At 39.1% G+C, this 20,518-nt stretch overlaps 1 protein-coding gene across 1 annotated transcript in view; it reads right to left on the reverse strand.

Moving 5' to 3' along the window:
* Window positions 1–20,143, reverse strand: part of LOC108253339 (ras-related and estrogen-regulated growth inhibitor) — a gene marked incomplete at its 5' end in the record, with an annotated part of 32,509 nt that extends 12,366 nt beyond the window's left edge. The window contains 1 exon segment of the mRNA XM_026828967.1: window positions 19,962–20,143. Coding sequence (XP_026684768.1) covers window positions 19,962–20,143 — 182 coding nt within the window.
* Between the last annotated feature and the right edge of the window lie 375 nt (window positions 20,144–20,518).

Below are 20,518 nucleotides of genomic sequence, written 5' to 3' on the forward strand. Positions count from 1 at the left end.
TAAGCGCGCTAGATCGCGGGTTCGATCCCCGCCCGGGACGGACTTTATCCTAAGGTTTGTTATCGGAAGGCTGTCTTTCTCCTATCCTGTCTTCATTCTCTCTTTGCTTTGCCTACGTCTTTTGTCAAACTTGCTGTTAAAGGCAAACTTTTGATAAGTTGTCAAAGTTTTATTCACATTAAAGTTCGAACTTCCATCAAGTTCATTTGGTGACTATGACTAGATCGCTCTAGGAGAGGTAGATACTAGATAGTAAACCTATTCGTCCATAAAAAAGTTCAACAACACGGTCAAAATATGGTGCAATAGGGTAGACTTCAATTTGCTTCTTCCATGACAGAATATGCCTCTGGACAATAGTAAACTTAATTGATATTCAAATTAATCAAGTAGGTTTACTTACTTATGTATATTGTAATAAATAATAAGAAAATAATGCATTTCTTGTTGAACTCACAAGAATATATTGTGCATATAGGCACATATGACAGAATATGCCTCTGGACAATAGTAAACTTAATTGATATTCAAATTAATCAAGTAGCAAATTAATCAAGTTTACTTACTTATGTATTGTAATAAATAATTAGAAAATAATGCATTTCTTGTTGAACTCACAAGAATATAATGTTGTAACCTCATGGAACTTGTGTATTGTTCTCTTTTGATTACAGGTACACTTGATGTAAATTTACCTATTCCAGTGATTTCAGCATTGCACTCACTACTTGTTGTAAGTTGAAAGTGACTGGCACCTATAGGTAAGTTCATAGAGTGAACTAAATTGAATAAGCATCTTACCTAGTAGTTACCTTACCTTCCAGAACTAAATTGAATAAACATCTTACCCACCTAAAACCTCCTCGCAAACAAACCTTTAAAGACGATGTTCGATTCCCCCGATAATTTTTTAGGGTTGCCATGGACTGGATGTTCTATTCCACCGATTTTTTGTGTACAGGTAGAAAACTTGAGCATGTTCATTCCCCCTCGTATCAAGATGATAATTTGTAGAATTTTAATTAGAAGTGTTTTGAAGGGGAATAGAAGAATAGAAGCATACCCTTGAGGCTTCAAATTTTGCAATCGGGGGGAATCGGTATGAAATCGGGGGAATCGACAATCGACCTCCTCTGTATTTCTAAACCCCCTATACATGTGCAAGTTCAGGCTGAGGAGCAATAACAATTAGAAATAGAATTATTAGACCAACACTCGAATAAATGAGAACGAATTTTCATACCCAGTTTCAACCAGAATGGAATAAAGTAAAGTAAGTTTAGTGAAGCGCTCGTATTTTACCTGAAATGATCCAGATCTCGTTTGTTCCCAAGGAGGAGGGTGGAAAAGTAGGTCGGTAGTTTGATCTCGCCCACCAGACCAACACAGCCCCAGGGCGAACTGTTAAATAGTTGAAACTAAGTAGAGAGAAGTAAAACTAGGACGAATGAATAGATGAATGAAGGAGGTAGACGGTACAGTGGTGTGTTTAGGGTGTAAAGATGTCTGGAGAAAATAAAAAAGTCAGTAGATAATATGAAACAAAATAGGGTAAGTGTACCATTTATTCGCCCACCTAAAAAACGTACCATTTATTGGCCCACCTGTACCATACGCCACATAAGTCTTCCCAGAAGAAATTGTGCTTCGAGGAAACTGGTCTTATCGGTCACACTGTATACAATGACAAATGCTTCTCCCCATCGGATGTGATCGTAGAGACACCCTGTAGACTGAAACAAATGAAACACAAAGGCTGTATTAAATCTCGTTGTTTGAGTATTCTCGAGAGAGATTTAGGATGTTTGGTGTCCATCTGTGGAGAAATGAAAAAGAAAATCAAAATCGCCAGGCTAGCTTGGAGGGTAGAGCGTCTGCCTTGTAAGCGCGCTTAGACTGCTATCGAACCAGTGCTATTCAAAAATTGTAGTCATAAAAACAAAAATTAGAAAAATAAATGTGGGCAGATGGGCCAATAAATGGTACGTTTTTTAGGTGGGCGAATTAATGGTACACTTACCCTATGTATTTAATGACACGGTTCGTCTAGTAGTAACGCGCTTGCTTGTAATGCAGAAGGTCATTGATTCGATGCCCACCATCGACAAAAAAGGAGAAAAAAAATCGCTCATTTGCGGGTTACTTTCTGTTTTCTTGTGTTGACCCAAAATCAACACCTCATTAGGTGTTAGAGGAGTAGAAATTAATTGAGAAATCTTGATTTGATGAGTGGAAGGTCTTCAGGGAGGTCCAAGTTATATTTTAGTAGATCGCAAGGTTTCTGTTGAAATCTCGGAATCACGCGTTATTAGATTGGATCAGGTTAGTCCGGTACCTCAAAAGGAAGGCAGAAGACACCAGAAAACCATGGTGCTCAACAGCAAACGAGCCTCATGGCTGCTATGACTGCTACCCAATGATGATGAGTTGGGTGTCAAATATTGTCAATAACTTATTCCCAAATGGAAATTTTAACTGTGAAGCATGTCAGAAACTCTCAAATGTCGTTTTTGTCGTTGATGGAGTTCACTATGCTATAGGCAAGGGACGGTTCAGATATCTCACTCCAAACTTTGAATTTCTCTGTATACTAAATTAGATGACTTAAGATTTGAACTTGCACCCCTAACCCCTGAAAGTCCTCCGGACTAACCACTTCAGTGAGGTTGGTAACTCTCGATTAGTGTTCACAAAAGCTCCTCCTTTAGATTAGGTACGCCAGCCTAGTTAGCTTAGTTGGTAGTGCGTCTGCCTTGTGAGCGCTAGGCCGCGGGTTCGATTCCCGCCCGGGGCGGATTTTATCCTGATAGGATAATGTTCGTTCCCGGGACGGCTGGCTTTTTCCTATCCTGTCTTCCTTCTCTCTTCGATTTCGGGACGATAAGACCATAGCAGTTACAGTTCAACACCTCATTAGGTGTTGACGGTGGATCTGTATCTCGTTCAGCCCATCTGATTAGGGGTATGCTAAGACTCGTTAAAGTCCATTGAAGCCTATGTTTCAACGCTCCGGATTCGTCCCTAGATAGCTAGATACCTACCTAGCTACACACACGTACACACTCGTACCTAATATCTCCTTATCACCTTCCGTTCTACTTTTGACCCTGTAGCTTCATTCAATGATTCTTTTATTAGAATTCATTAGCTACGACACTGAACCGGAGTTGAACTTGGCTTTTTGAAAAGGTTGGAAATTTATTGATAGAAATAAGATATCTCATGCATTTAAGAAACAGGAGAACTTCTACTTGTACAGATTCAGAACAGGATATTAATGTACCTATACTAATACTAAAGCTAATACTAATGCAAGTTTCATTTCAGATTGATCTTGATAGCCAAAAGTTTTACCTGAACCGAGAAAAGGTTAAGAAATAAGAAGGTTTTCATTGTAGTTTTTATTAAAAGAGAAAGAAATTGTCGTTTTTATTGAAAAAGAAAGACCAGTGTTGACCTTTAGGTATTCAACTTGTAAACAATTGGTTTTTAATAAAGTCCATTTGTTACTTCGGAAATTTGTCAAAGATAATAATATGAGGAGAAAGGACTTAAATTATCAAGTAAGTTTACTACTGGTCTCCTGTCTTTTCAGATAGAAAGGATAAGAGTTAGGTAACGGAAGAAAATGACTTTTTAGGGACCTTTTAAGACTCAAGTGTTCTCTTTTTAGTAAGAACTAAGAAATACCTACAGGCCAAAGATAATAATCTGAGGAGAAAGGACTTAAATTATCACGTAAGTTTACTACTGTTCTCCTGTCTTTTCAGATAGAAAGGATAAGATAGGTAACGGAAGAAAATGACTTTTTAGGGACCTTTTAAGACTCAAGTGTTCTCTTTTTAGTAAGAACTAAGAAATACCTACAGGTACCTAAGTTATTTGAATAATTACCGAGGAAGAGAGAGAGAGAGAGAGAGAAATGAAAGATAAACTTTTTTTTTATTGTTTTCAATATCCAGGGCAAAATAAATCCGACAGATAGTAAGAATGAAGAATAATAGTAAAACAATAAATTCAATATTTTTCTCCCAAGTTATTTGAATAATTACCGAGGAAGAGAGAGAGAGAGAGAGAGAGAAATGAAAGATAAACTTTACTTTTTTTTATTATTGTTTTCAATATCCAGGGCAAAATAAATCCGACAGATAGTAAGAATGAAGAATAATAGTAAAACAATAAATTCAATAATTTTCTTTCATAAAAAAGTGTGATAAGCATTGCCCTTGGGACAAACGTGTGTATCCTCCCTACCATCATGAAGTTTTAAATTTGACGTAAATGATTTTAACTTTAACTTTTAACTAGTGGTTCAATGAACTGCAGAACTCACTCTGAAAAATCTGGTGTGAACATCACACGACTTTCCTTATCCTATTGAATGGTGCTTATTTGGGTGTTCTGTTGTAACATTTACAATATTAGGTACCTACACGATGGTTCTGCTTGTATAGCAGATTACAACGGTGTAGATGGATGACAAGCAACCTATAGGCATAGGCACATAATATGACAGAATATGCCTCTGGACAATAGTAAACTTAATTGATATTCAAAATAATCAAGTAGGTTTACTTACTTATGTATATTGTAATAAATAATAAGAAAATAATGCATTTCTTGTTGAACTCACAAGAATATAATGTTGTAACCTCATGGAACTTGTGTATTGTTCTCTTTTGATTACAGGTACACTTGATGTAAATTTACCTATTCCAGTGATTTCAGCATTGCACTCACTACTTGTTTTAAGTTGAAAGTGACTGGCACCTATATAGGTAAGTTCATTTAGAGTGAACTAAATTGAATAAGCATCTCACTTACCTTACCTAGTAGTTACCTTACCTTCCAGAACTAAATTGAATAAACATCTTACCCACCTAAAACCTCCTCGCAAACAAACCTTTAAAGAGAGGTCACGTGATTCTCGTGATGCGTCTCAATTATTCTCCTCATCCTGCGCCAGGATCAGACTTGAACTTTGCTGTCCTTTGAGATAGATCGTGGAACCTCTTCTGGGTTCGGACAAACTGGTCAAACTGACATCGGGGGTCTAGTCCTCTAAAGCGGTGTCCACGCTCAGTCGACGGCCGTTGCGTCGATCGATGTCGATTGAAACCGTTCACACTGCCTCGACAACAAAGATTCACCTCGTCAATCGATGTCGATCGACGACCGGTCGACTATGTGTTGGACACAGCTTAACCTCTAACACAACACCTCGCCAGCCACCAGTGCCATAGAAATACATGTTGGATTCACTGTTGAAAGTTTCTCCTTGAATAAAATGTGTATAAAAGTAAGTAATCATCACCGATGGGTACTGAAGAGATTGGTGAATGCAAACAACAATAGATAGGAGACTTATGGGACCTTTTTGTGCCTGCATGACAAACTGACATCGGGGGTCTAGTCCTCTAAAGCGGTGTCCACGCTCAGTCGACGGCCGTTGCGTCGATCGATGTCGACTGAAACCGTTCACACTGCCTCGACAACAAAGATTCACCTCGTCAATCGATGTCGATCGACGACCGGTCGACTGGACAAGCTGACATCGGGGGTTTAGTCCTCTAAAGCGGTGTCCACGCTCAGTCGACGGCGGTTGTGTCGATCGATGTCGACTGAAACCGTTCACACTGCCTCGACAACAAAGATTCACCTCGTCAATCGATGTCGATCGACGACCGGTCGACTATGTTTGGACACAGCTTAACCTCTAACACAACACCTCGCCAGCCACCAGTGCCATAGAAATACATGTTGGATTCACTGTTGAAAGTTTCTCCTTGAATAAAATCTTGGTGTATAAAATAAGTAATCATCACCGATGGGTACTGAAGAGATTGGTGAATGCAAACAACAATAGATAGGAGACTTATGGGCTTGGTGTATAAAATAAGTAATCATCACCGATGGGTACTGAAGAGATTGGTGAATGCAAACAACAATAGATAGGAGACTTATGGGCAGGTCACGTGATTCTCGTGATGCGTCTCAATTATTCTCCTCATCCTGCGCCAGGATCGGACTTGAACTTCGGGCGGGAAATCGGGAATCGAACCCGCGGCCTAGCGCTTACAAGGCACTACCAACTAAGCTAACTAGGCTGGCGATTAGATGTTTACAGTCCAAAACGCAGATGACGAGTTACCCAGTAGCCTCCAGGTCTCCTGAAGACTCTGACCAGATTTCAGAAAGAATAGAAAGTCCCATAAATCCCCGGCTTGGATTTTCTCGCCGGGTAGAAAGTTTAGAGTGGCAGTGGCAGTGAGGATGATCTTGAAATAATGCCCGGGAGCACGGAGCTAGTAGTTAGGAGGAGGTAACATCAAGGCGCAAGTACACTCAGAACAGAGTGCAGCTGAGAGTATAGCGCATAGAGCTTTTTGCTCTCAGTTCTATGCGGTTTGAAGTCGTCGCTTGCCTCTGTCGTCGCTTAGCTCTACCTTGCTGCACTGAAGCATGCTTCAAAACCATATCAATCGACGCGACGGTCAACACGAGGCAAAGTTTTGCATTGGGTAGATATTATATGGTCTTGGAGCATACCGATGCCGTGAAGGATATATGATAGGGGTAAAAATGCGTCGAAATGCTTCGTGTAATATACACACTGGCGTGCTCAGGCCGGAACTTGGCCTGGCGCACTGCCGGCCGTGAAGGATATCACTCCAGCAGGCGTCATGTTGGTTTGAAACATGCTTCACTTCAGTATGCTACATGTTGCTTTGAAGCATGGAGCAGTACTGCACTGGAGCACTAATGTTGCCTCCGTATAATACCGCCTTAACGTACCTACTTGATCACTTACTAACTTACTAGTAAACTGGTATGATGTTAGTAGCTTCTGATTCCTCTATAGAGATGCAGCAGGCGTCATGTTGATTTGAAACTTGCTTCACTTCAGTATGCTACATGTTGCTTTGAAGCATGGAGCAGTACTGCACTGGAGCACTGATGTTGCCTCCGTGCAATACCGCCTTAACGTACCTACTTGATCACTTACTAACTTACTAGTAAACTGGTAGATATGATGTTAGTAGCTTCTGATTCCTCTAGAGATGCACTGTTATTATTAATCGTATGAACTTTAATTTTGACATAAGATTATTGAACATGAACAATAAACGTTATTGAAAGCAGAAGAACTGAAATCAGAGTCGGATATCAAGGTATGAGCCTGAAAATCCCAACGATTCAGACCTCTCAGGCCCGTCTGACATTGGACGCGCTACTCAAAGTTGAGTGTCTACGCGTGCAGACCAACCTCACACTCTCGGAGTCTTCAGGCCGGAGGCCACAAAGTGAGTTTGAACTCGGTTCATGTTTAATTCTCGGATTAAGTAATCTGGTTGATTGATTGTTTAAACCGAGTTTAAAACCTAAACGGAGTTTAAACTCACTTGGTGGCCCCCGGCCTCAGTCGAGCAACTCCAGTTTGAGATCATTTTCACACATTTGGATTTTTAGGGGGCATCGCGCGAATACGCTTCCAATGTGTGGCAGGCCTAAAGCTATGTCCACACATAATAGTCGATCCGGCGCGTCGATCGACGATGGAGCTTAAGATCTGCACACACACCAAAGTCTAAAGTTTGTTCTCATTCATATTATGATGCACTGAATGTACTGATGCCCGAGTCTATAATAAACAAGCACCTCTGATCATCGATAATCTTTATCATTATCGTGTTGCACCTCCAGAACCAAACGAGCTACAAAGAATACCGTAATATGATCTTCATCATGATCATCTGTAGGGTGATGAGCGATTCAGAAGTTGATGCTATTGCTAACTGTACACTGTAATTTTTAGAATAATTCTAGGGAGGAACAATCAATTAAGTAGAAAATTTTATTTGAGTCCATCAGCAAAGTCCAAGCATTAAGGAATACGAGTGACTTCAAGTATGAGGCCTGAGGAATATGCAATAGCTGTCAACTCCTGTAGGTTATCAAAATGAAGCAGTTTACCAGTTACCAGTATAATATTTGAAATATATCTCTAGGGCGTATCGACCAAACAAACCATAAGATGTGCAATATTGAATTAGAAGTTCAATTAGGACTTTAAGGAACTGGAGTTCTTGATGAACAACTTGGAGGAGGAGTAGAAATTAATTGAAAAATCTTGATTTGATGAGTGGAAGGTCTTCAGGGAGGTCCAAGTTATATTTTAGTAGATCGCAAGGTTTCTTATTGTTGAAATCTCGGAATCACGCGTTATTAGATTGGATCAGGTTAGTCCGGTACCTCAAAAGGAAGGCAGAAGACACCAGAAAAACATGGTGCTCAACAGCAAACGAGCCTCATGGCTGCTACCACTGCTACCCAATGATGATGAGTTGGGTGTCAAATATTGTCAATAACTTACTCCCAAATTCCCAGATGGAAATTTTAACTGTGAAGCATGTCAGAAACTCTCAAATGTCGTTTTTGTCGTTAATGGAGTTCACTATGCTATAGGCAAGGGACGGTTCAGATATCTCACTCCAAACTTTGAATTTCTCTGTATACTAAATTAGATGACTTTCATGATCATCTGTAGGGTGATGAGCGATTCAGAAGTTGATGCTATTGCTAACTGTACAGTGTAATTTTAGAATAATTCTAGGGAGGAACAATCAATTAAGTAGAAAATTTTCACTTTCAAAATTATCTCTACACCGCACCGGAACAGTTTGCCGCGTGCTTCGTTACTGATGGTCTGATGGATGGTTTTGGTATTGAACCAATCCTCTACCTTTGAATATTCTGTGAGAGCCGAATTGGCAGAAGCATCAACTATTTCGTTTTTATATATATAGGGTAAGTGTACCATTTATTCACCCACCTAAAAAACGTACCATTTATTGGCCCACCTGCTCACATTTATTTTTCTAATTTTTGTTTTTATGACTACAATTTTTGAATACCATCAAACAATGAATCGCTTGAACACCCGGCATTCGTTCGACTCACGTGTTGGTTCGATTCCCACAGGCGACAAAACGAATAAAATACGCGATGAAAAAAGACAATGAGGAAATTAGTGATATCAATAACAGGATAACAGGAATGAAGAATCTGCACCTACTTGCAGTGGTGGGTGCTCCATGAAAACTAGGGGAAGAAAGAACCTTGGAAATAGGGGAAGTTAGTAGGTAGGCACAGCTTAGTGCTTATACCTTCCTCTCCTTCTCTACTTACCACTTAGTGAAAATAATAAGTGATTATTCAACCTGGAGTCTTAGACCAGCAACACATTGACATCTTTACTATCATATGAAAGCAAGACCCATTCCCCATTCACACACTAATCGCTCTTTATCCCCAGAAACCCAACTCCTAAAAAGATGAAATTTGGCTGGAATACCCCAATGGTGTTTTAAATGCGCTAAAAGAGAGGATTTTGTCGAAATCAAAACTAATCTCGAGTTATGATTTTTATCGTGGCGAAGCACGGGCAACCTGCTAGTTATGTACCTACACAACGGATTTATATTAGTTTTCCCCTTTTGAAGATCTCACTCCACGCCACTGCCTTGGTATAGTGTGAAGATGAGTCAAATATGCTAACGGTGCTTGAAATAAGAAAACTGAGGACTATAATAGCACGAAAAAGCTTTAAATCATACGTGATAATGTCTGGTGATGAGATGGGCGAATTAATCGACACCTAACTAATAAATAAATAGTCAACTAGGTACTTGTCTGGCGGGTACATTGAGGTATAAGGTGTTCAGTAAATCTGAGATTTTTTCTTTCTTTTGAAGGTCTTATCGTCCCGAAATCCAAGAGAGAAGGACGGGATAGGAGAAAGCCAGCCGTTCCGAAAAAGAACCTTATCTGTTAGGATAAAGTTCTCCTCGGGTACCGTCCGGACAATTTGCACCTACCTCAATTTTATTGATCTGTAAGTCGGCATCTATGTTCGTTTCAATATAACTTTTGATCGGTTTGTCCGATTTGGGCATTTTCTGAACTTTTTTTCTGCTCAATCGGGCCGGGCCTATGGGTTTTTGGATATATTGGGCTTTTTTTTTCCAGGGTAACTTCTCCAGTTCATTGAACTACTTGTATAACTGGCACACTCTGGAGACTATTCAAGACATACAGACATGAGGAGTTTTTTATTGAACATCCTATTGGTAACTATGACATTATTGTATGAATATGAAGATATGCCAATTTGAGTTCTGGCGCCAACAGATGAATCTTATGGCCCTTGAAATTGGTACCTATATTGATTTGATGTGACCAACACAGAAATAATAAGTTCCATGTTAGACTTGATGATATAGGTAGGTACACATGAGTTTTTTTTTTTTTTTTTTTTTTTTTTTTTTTTTTTTTTTTTTTTTTTAAATAGAATAATAGTGCTGTATGCACTATCTTGCACTAGACATAGAGGATTAGTGTAAATCAGGTACCTACTTCCCCAGAGGACAAACATCTTAGTGGGTCATGAACTCGTGATGTGCTCCAAGGATCACTAAGGATGCAACCGTTGAGCGTGGTTGGTAACTGGATGGGTGACCGTCTAAGACGTGTTGCTGGCTTTTCCCAATTTGACAAAACTGATGGCCGTGTACTGAATCTCAAAGATAACTAGCAGATTGCCCCGTAAGCAACCAGCAATGAAGATCACCCTGGATTCATCAACTTCGAAGGAAATCACTAGGAAATCTAGGAATGGCATTAAATCTGGGGGAGCCACAACATCGCTTGCGTTTAAACTTCAGAATAATTTGCATTTATATTTGAGTCCATCAGCGAAGTCCAAGCATAAGGAATACGAGTGACTTCAAGTATGTGGCCTGAGGAATATGCAATAGCTGTCAACTCCTGTAGGTTATCAAAATGAAGCAGTTTACCAGTAATATTTGAAATATATCTCTAGGGCGTATCGACCAAACAAACCACAAGATGTGCAATATTGAATTAGAAGTTCAATTAGGACTTTAAGGAACTGGAGTTCTTGATGAACAACTTGGAGGAGGAGTAGAAATTATCAGTATTCATGTTTAGTGGAGATGCCAAAACTGCAATCTTATGTGCAACGAAATCTCTGATTTATTTGAACTCTAGAGCCAGCGTAGTTAGCTTGGTCTTAAAGGGTAGCTCGCCTGCCTTATAAGAGCCAGGTCGAGGGTTCGATTTACGACCGTGGCCGAACTTTAACGTAAGCAGATACGGTTTGTTCTCAAAAAGGCTGATTTTATCCAATCCTGTCTTCCTCTCTTCGACTTCAGGCAAAAATAGAGGTGATTTAATCATTTTATTTTTATGCAGGCAGTTGGATTTTTGTCAAAATGGACCATGTGAATAAATTAGTCTACCGCTCTCTGTAAATTCTACCTGTTTCATATCACAAGGGGTGTCGTGTTCTACAGGGTTAAAGGGTGAGATTTATTACGGCAGAGTCCTAATTATAATTACAGAGGGAATGAGAAGAACCTAAGAGAGGAGGAAGATAATAAAAATGTTCCAATGGTAGCTGCCCTCTCTCTCTCTCTCTCTCTCTCTCTCTGTCTGCTTCTAGTCTACCTCGGAACCCAGGGTGGCTACAGACGATCAGATTTTTCATCAGGTCGCCTGTCAGACCGTTTTATCTGATCAGAAATGTACCAACATATACCTACAATTATCTCATTAAATAATCTGATAGAGGCCAGGGTAACTCAGCTTGTATGGCCTACAGTTGATCAACTGTATGGTTGCTGTCAAGCCTGGCTTGTTGTGGGGTGGTGTGGTGGGAGAAGTCATTCCAATGCTGGAAGTATACTAAAGGATCAAGCTTTGCAGTACTACATGCTTGATCGTATGAGAAACAGGAGAACTTCTACTTGTACAGAGTCAGAACAGGATATTAATGTACCTATACTAATACTAAAGCTAAAATACTAATGCAAGTTTCATTTCAGATTGATCTTGATAGCCAAAAGTTTTACCTGAATCGAGAAAAGGTTAAGAAATAAGAAGGTTTTCATTGTAGTTTTTATTAAAAGAGAAAGAAATTGTCATTTTTATTGAAAAAGAAAGACCAGTATAAGTAACGCGCTTGCTTGTAATGCAGAAGGTCATTGATTCGATGCCCACCATCGACAAAAAAGGAAAAAAAAGTCGCTCATTTGCGGGTTACTTTCTGTTTTCTTGTGTTGACCCAAAATCAACACCTAATTAGGTGTTGATGGTGGATCTGTATCTCGTTCAGCCCATCTGATTAGGGGTATGCTAAGACTCGTTAAAGTCCATTGAAGCCGATGTTTCAACGCTCCGAATTCGTCCCTAGATACCTACCTAGCTACATGCACGTACACACTCGTACCTATCTCCTTATTACCTTCCGTTCCTACAGCTTCATTCAATGATTCTCTTATTAGAATTCATTAGCTACGACACTGAACCGGAGCAGAACTTGGCTTTTTCAAAAGGTTGGAAATTTATTGATAGAAATAAGATATCTCATGCATTTAAGAAACAGGAGAACTTCTACTTGTACAGATTCAGAACAGGATATTAATGTACCTATACTAATACTAAAGGTTTAATACTAATGCAAGTTTCATTTCAGATTGATCTTGATAGCCAAAAGTTTTACCTGAATCGAGAAAAGGTTAAGAAATAAGAAGGTTTTCATTGTAGTTTTTATTAAAAGAGAAAGAAATTGTCATTTTTATTGAAAAAGAAAGACCAGTGTTGACCTTTAGGTATTCAACTTGTAAACAATTGGTTTTTAATAAAGTCCATTTGTTACTTCGGAAATTTGCCAAAGATAATACTCTGAGATGATGTATTTCATGTATTGAATTTAAAGCCCGTTCGTTTGAAATTTGAATATTTGGTGAACTTTTTAGAGGAGAAAGGACTTAAATTATCACGTAAGTTTACTACTGTTCTCCTGTCTTTTCACATAGCATTTCATATAGCATATAGAAAGGAAAGAAAGGATAAGTTAGGTAACGGAAGAAAATGACTTTTTAGGGACCTTTTAAGACTCAAGTGTTCTCTTTTTAGTAAGAACTAAGAAATACCTACAGGTACCTAAGTTATTTGAATAATTACCGAGGAAGAGAGAGAGAGAGAAACAGGGAGAGCGAGAGAAATGAAAGATAAACTTTACTTTTTATTGTTTTCAATATCCAGGGCAAAATAAATCCGACAGATAGTAAGAATGAAGAATAATATTAAAACAATAAATTCAATATTTTTCTTTCATAAAAAAGTGTGATAAGGATTGCCCTTGGGACAAACGTGTGTATCCTCCCTACCATCATGAAGTTTTAAATTTGACGTAAATGATTTTAACTTTGAACTAGTGGTTCAATGAACTGCAGAACTCACTCTGAAAAAGGAACACTACTACGGGACACCCAAAGACCGATCGAGTCCGAAAGCTAATAAAGAAATTTCCTTTATGGATAAAACAAAACATCAAAATTCATCCAACAAACCGTTAGGGAATCATAGTGAAACAGACAGTCAGATTTACAGACAAACTAAATGCAAGTCACAGGGGTTTCAGGTCGCTTTTCACAACTGAGGCCTCAGTTCTCACATTGACCAAACCCCGCCTGAGTGAGGTCGGGAAAACAAGGCACGCGATTGCCAGAAGGTCGCCGGAGAGATGACCAGCCACGCACAACATTGCTTCACTTCAGTGAGCCATTGGAAACTGGTGTATTCAACATCCTATAGCCGCGCCGCTATTAGCTTTCTACATAGAAGTCCAATAGATGGCGAAGTCTGAGAACAACTTATCGTGTCCTATTGCTACTATTAAAAAAAAATAATAATAAAAAATAAAATTCAGTTTCTTTGTGTTATTATGTCACAATTTTGGTGCTCACTGCAGCATTGTAGGATTTTCCCAATATCTCAATAATCCTAAAATCCAATGAACCTGTACGAAATATCTATATGTAGACCTATAGCTACTCACTTGTGAATGGTAGGTACTTAAACAGAGAGTTAATCAATTTTCAAAGTTCTAAACACCCAGAGAGGGAGTGTCTGCGACTTGCAAGGATCTTTTTATTTTTTGAGACTTGTTACAAGTTATAAAACTTCTTCACCCGTCCAGTAACCCTTTGAGGTTCTTTTAGGACTGGTCCTTTCAGGCTCCTTGTTTTACATTTAGAGTTCAGTTTTAGTATTCAATATTCATGCTTAGTGGAGATTGGAGATGCCAAAACTCCATTCCAATGTGTAACGAAATCTCTGCTTTATTTGAACTCTAGAGCCAGCCTAGTTAGCTTGGTCTTAAAGGGTAGCTCGCCTGCCTTGTAAGAGCTAGGTCGAGGGTTCGATTTACGCCCGTGGCCCAACTTTAACGTAAGCAGATACGATTTGTTCTCGAAAAGTCTGATTTTATCCAATCCTGTCTTCCTCTCTTCGACTTCAGGCAAAAATAGAGGTGATTTAATCATTTTATTTTTATGCAGGCAGTTGGCCAGTATTCATGTTTAGTGGAGATGCCAAATCTCCAATCTTATGTGCAACAAAATCTCTGCTTTATTTGAACTCTAGAGCCAGCCTAGTTATCTTCTTGGTCTTAAAGGGTAGCTCGCCTGCCTTGTAAGAGCTAGGTCGAGGGTTCGATTTACGCCCGTGGCCGAACTTTAACGTCTTTAACGTAAGCAGATACGGTTTGTTCTCGAAAAGGCTGATTTTATCCAATCCTGTCTTCCTCTCTTCGACTTCAGGCAAAAAATAGAGGTGATTTAATCATATTTTTTTTTAATGCAGGCAGTTGGATTTTTGTCAAAATGGACCATGTGAATAAATTAGTCTACTGCTCTCTGTAAATTCTACCTGTTTCATATCACAAGGGCTGTCGTGTTCTACAGGGTTAAAGGGTGAGATTTATTACGGCAGAGTCCTAATTATAATTACAGAGAGAATGAGAAGAACCTAAGAGAGGAGGAAGATAATAAAAATGTTCCAATGGTAGCAGCCCTCTCTCTCTCTCTCTCTCTCTCTCTCTCCCCTCCCATCTAAATAAAAGCGTAATCTAAATAGACCATCTGAGCGTCGATGAATGATTTTTTTTCTTGACAATTTCGCTATTTCTGTTATGTATTTCACTTCACTAGGTAGCTGGCTAGCTTGGTACATACCTTACCTACTTTCCTACGTGCAGTTTCTTAGATTTACCTTCTGATTTTGATTTATACCTAGCAAAGTTGCCTTATTTATACTGTTGATATGGGCTAGAGTTGGACAGTCCCATTGCGCTAGTGCTGTTGTAACAAGAAGTTAATTGGGTCACAAAATTGACGCCCCAGAATGGATGCAACGGCACCTCCAAGGCGAAAGTCAACAATTCTCTGGAATCAACTATAGAGGCAGACAAAACAACTAAAGATAACTGTGGGCACCTAACCACTACCTATATGGTACTTGGTCAAAGTGACCTTTGACACCCAGTCACCCACATAGAACGAGAAAAAGTAAGAAAATCGAAGTCCTCAAACTCAAATTGATCGTCAGCCAATCACAAGGTCCCATTCGTTATTGCCGGATTACAAGGAATACGCAGATCTGATTGGATAGATAGCGTGATTGACCGTTAAATTCAAATCCCGTTCAACTTTTGTTGTGGCTTGGGGCACTGAATTTTATTGCTGGATGTCAGAACAAAATCCAGGTCACGTGATTCTCGTGATGCGTCTCAATTATTCTCCTCATCCTGCGCCAGGATCGGACTTGAACTTAGCTCTACCTGATGCTCGATGCACTATGCTCTTCGCTAAACACTGTTTTGAGGCTTAGTTAATATGTACCTTGCTGCACTGAAGCATGCTTCAAAACCATATCAATGGACACGACGCGACGGTCAACATGAGGCAAAGTTTTGCATTGGGTAGATATTATATGGTCTTGGAGTATACCGATGCCGTGAAGGATATCACTGCAGCAGGCGTCATGTTGATTTGAAACATGCTTCACTTCAGTATGCTACATGTTGCTTTGAAGCATGGAGCAGTACTGCACTGGAGCAGTACTGGATGTTGCCTCCGTGCAATACCGCCTTAACGTACCTACTTGATCACTGATCACTTACTAACTTACTAGTATACTGGTATGATGTTAGTAGCTTCTGATTCCTCTAGAGATGCACTGTTATTATTAATCGTATGAACTTTAATTTTGACATAAGATTATTGAACATGAACAATAAACGTTACTGAAAGCAGAAGAACTGAAATCAGAGTCGGATATCAAGGTATGAGCCTGAAAATCCCAACGATTCAGACCTCTCAGGCCCGTCTGACATTAGACGCGCTACTCAAAGTTGAGTGTCTACGCGTGCAGACTAACCTCACAGTCTTGGAGTCCTCAGGCCGGAGACCACAAAGTGAGTTTGAAGTTTTAACTCGGTTCAAGTTTAATTCTCGGATTAAGTAATCTGGTTGATTGATTGTTTAAACCGAGTTTAAAACCTAAACGGAGTTTAAACTCACTTGGTGACCCAATTTTGACAAAACTGATGGCCGTGTATTGAATCTCAAAGATAACTAGCAGATTGCCCCGTAAGCAACTAGCAATGAAGATCACCCTGGATTCATCAACTTCGAAGGAAATCACTAGGAAATCTAGGAATGGCATTAAACCTGGGGGAGCCACAACATCGCTTGCGTTCAAACTTCAGAATAATTTGCATTTATATTTGAGTCCATCAGCAAAGTCCAAGCATTAAGGAATACGAGTGACTTCAAGTATGAGGCCTGAGGAATATGCAATAGCTGTCAACTCCTGTAGGTTATCAAAATGAAGCAGTTTACCAGTAATATTTGAAATATATCTCTAGGGCGTATCGACCAAACAAACCACAAGATGTGCAATATTGAATTAGAAGTTCAATTAGGACTTTAAGGAACTGGAGTTCTTGATGAACAACTTGGAGGAGGAGTAGAAATTAATTGAAAAATCTTGATTTGATGAGTGGAAGGTCTTCAGGGAGGTCCAAGTTATATTTTAGTAGATCGCAAGGTTTCTGTTGAAATCTCGGAATCACGCGTTATTAGATTGGATCAGGTTAGTCCGGTACCTCAAAAGGAAGGCAGAAGACACCAGAAAAACATGGTGCTCAACAGCAAACGAGCCTCATGGCTGCTACCACTGCTACCCAATGATGATGAGTTGGGTGTCAAATATTGTCAATAACTTACTCCCAAATTCCCAGATGGAAATTTTAACTGTGAAGCATGTCAGAAACTCTCAAATGTCGTTTTTGTCGTTAATGGAGTTCACTATGCTATAGGCAAGGGACGGTTCAGATATCTCACTCCAAACTTTGAATTTCTCTGTATACTAAATTAGATGACTTGATTTGAACTTGCACCCCTTTCATCATTCAACCCTAGACCTTTATTTAACCTTTTGATAATTATATCTGTACAAATTCTATTTAGACGAGATCCAAAGTAGGTGATCTCTAGTCTCTAGTATTCTTCATTCTAGTCTTCCAACCTAAACCTATCGAAGTAACCCGGAATCAGCAGCTAACTCTCTACAGATAAAGTTTGCTGAAATATGTGACACCCTGAGAGATAACAACACTTTAATACCTCAGTATCAATATCACTGAGTCCGCGAGGTTGTTGCACGTTTGTCAAATTAGTGATGAGAGCTGAAATTAGTGAAAGTGATCCTGCTGATGTGTGTTTGTTGAGGAAGTTTGAAATAATTTACATATTTTACAATTCGACTGTGTCAGTGACAGATAACATATCAGTGAGATGATGTGATGAATGTTCCATTTACATACGTTAAGCTGTGTCCAACTGTCCACACATAGTCGACGGCCGTGTGGACACAGCTTTAGAAAAAAATGACAGTAGGTAGAGTGATTAAGTTATGTTTGTATAATTTCCACGTAGATTTGGAGTTTTGGCATCTCCACTAAGAATAAACATATCACTGATGTTAAGTGTCCGCGAGGTTGTTGCACGTTTGTCAAATTAGCGATAAGAGCTGAAATGAGTGAAAGTGATCCTGCTGATGTGTTTGTTGAGGAAGTTTGAAATAATTTACATATATTTTACAATTCGACTGTGTCAGTGACAGATAACATATCAGTGAGATGATGTTATGAATGTTCCATTTACATACGTTAAGCTGTGTCCACACATAGTCGACGGCCGTGTGGACACAGCCTTAGAAAAAAAAATGACAATAGGTAGAGTGTTTAAGACTTTAAGTTATGTTTGTATAATTTCCACGTAGATTTGGAGTTTTGGCATCTCCACTTAGAATAAACAATCCATTAAGAATGATCCTCTGGAGTTGCAATACGAAGGTTACAACTTACAAATCCCCAAAGAACGAAATTTGGCATCTCCACTAATAGGATCAATCCCATGTTTACATGTTTGTTTCTTTTTTCTTTATTTCAAAAAAGCTTATCTTCATGGCGACACGATTTTCAGGGCAACTTTTTGACCTTTATAATGTCAGTAGGCACACGACACAAGAATAGGCCGAGGGCAAAACATAAGCAAACTGCCAGTAATATCTTCATAACATTCTACATACTCGTACACATATTCTACCACGAGCTCTATGTAATATGTACATTATTTATCTCAAATTTAAAGTTATGCAAATACTTGATTACTCTAGTAGCCCACAGACACCTTCTAGTCGGCCAATTCTCGGATCGATCGCACTAACAACTTCAGTGAGGTTGGTAACTCTCGATTAGTGTTCACAAAAGCTCCTCCTTTAGATTAGCTACCTACACGATGGTTCTGCTTGTATAGCAGATTACAACGATGTAGATGGATGACAAGCAACCTATAGGCATAGGCACATATGACAGAATATGCCTCTGGACAATAGTAAAAACTTAATTGATATTCAAATTAATCAAGTAGGTTTACTTACTTATGTATTGTAATAAATAATAAGAAAATAATGCATTTCTTGTTGAACTTACAAGAATATAATGTTGTAACCTCATGGAACTTGTGTATTGTTCTCTTTTGATTACAGGTACACTTGATGTAAATTTACCTATTCCAGTCGTGTGTCTGTCTGTCTGTAAACAAAATATCTCGAGAACGGTAAGAGCTAGAAAGTTGAAATTTGCTATGTATAGATGTCAAATGTGACAAGGATGCGACACGAAACTTTTGGTTAGGATCGGTGCAACGGTTGGCGGAATTTTACCGCTTTTTGGCGGTTTTTGGTGTAATTTAACAATATCTCGGGAACGGAAATACGGAATGAGCTAGAGACTTGAAATTTGGTGTGCAGTTCACAAATGTGACAAGGATCCAACACAAAACGTTTGGTTGAGATGGTTGCTGCGCTTGGCGGTATTTTGACCGCTTTTGGACAGATTTCGACCGTTTTTGGCGGTTTTCAGCGTATAGCGACAAAACGGTTAGAGATATTGTAAAAGTGACCGTTTTTTGGCGGTTTTCAGCTATAGCGACAAAACGGTTAGAGATATTGTAAAAGTTAGGGTAAAAGAACACTCAATACAGATTTCGACCGTTTTTTGCGGTTTTCAGCTATAGCGACAAAACGGTTAGAGATATTGTAAAAGTTAGGGTAAAAGAACACTCAAATAAGCTATCATTGAATAGGATAATGAAAGTCGTGTGATGTTCACACCAGATTTTTTTATTTAAACCCGGAACTCTGTTGCAAATTTTTTGATTGAAATATAGAACCTATTCCGTTCGTATTAAGAAGTATAGTTATTAACATTTCATCATTCAACCCTAGACCTTTATTTAACCTTTTGATATATCTGTACAAATTCTATTTAGATGAGATCCAAAGGAGGTGATCTCTAGTATTCTTCATTCTAGTCTTCCAACCTAAACCTATCGAAGTAACCCGGAATCAGCAGCTAACTCTCTACAGATAAAGTTTGCCCGAATAAATGAGGACAAATTTTCATACCCAGTTTTAACCAGAATGGAATAAAATAAAGTAAGTTTAGTGAAGCGCTCGTATTTTACCTGAAATGATCCAGATCTCGTTTGTTTCCAAGGAGGAGGGTGGAAAAATAGGTCGGTAGTTTGATCTCGCCCACCTTGCCCAGAAGAAATTGTGCTTCGAGGAAACTGGTCTTATCGGTCACACTGTATACGATGACAAATGCTTCTCCCCATCGGATGTGATCATAGAGACACCCTGTAGACTGAAACAAATGAAACACAAAGGCTGATAGTCTTCCAGCCTAAACCTATCGAAGTAACCCGGAATCAGCAGCTAACTCTCTCTACAGATAAAGTTTGCTGAAATATGTGACACCCTGAGAGATAACAACACTTTAATCCATCAGTATCAATATCACTGATGTTAAGTGTCCGCGAGGTTGTTGCACGTTTGTCAAATTAGCGACAAGAGCTGAAATCAGTGAAAGTGATCCTGCTGATGTGTTTGTTGAGGAAGTTTGAAATAATTTACATATTTTACAATTCGACTGTGTCAGTGACAGATACCACAAAGGCTGTATTAAATCTCGCTGTTTGAGTATTCTCGAGAGAGATTTAGGATATTTGGTGTCCATCTG

Source organism: Diaphorina citri, unplaced genomic scaffold (assembly GCF_000475195.1).
Source record: "Diaphorina citri unplaced genomic scaffold, Diaci psyllid genome assembly version 1.1 scaffold1621, whole genome shotgun sequence".
Taxonomy (NCBI): Eukaryota; Metazoa; Arthropoda; class Insecta; order Hemiptera; family Psyllidae; genus Diaphorina; species Diaphorina citri.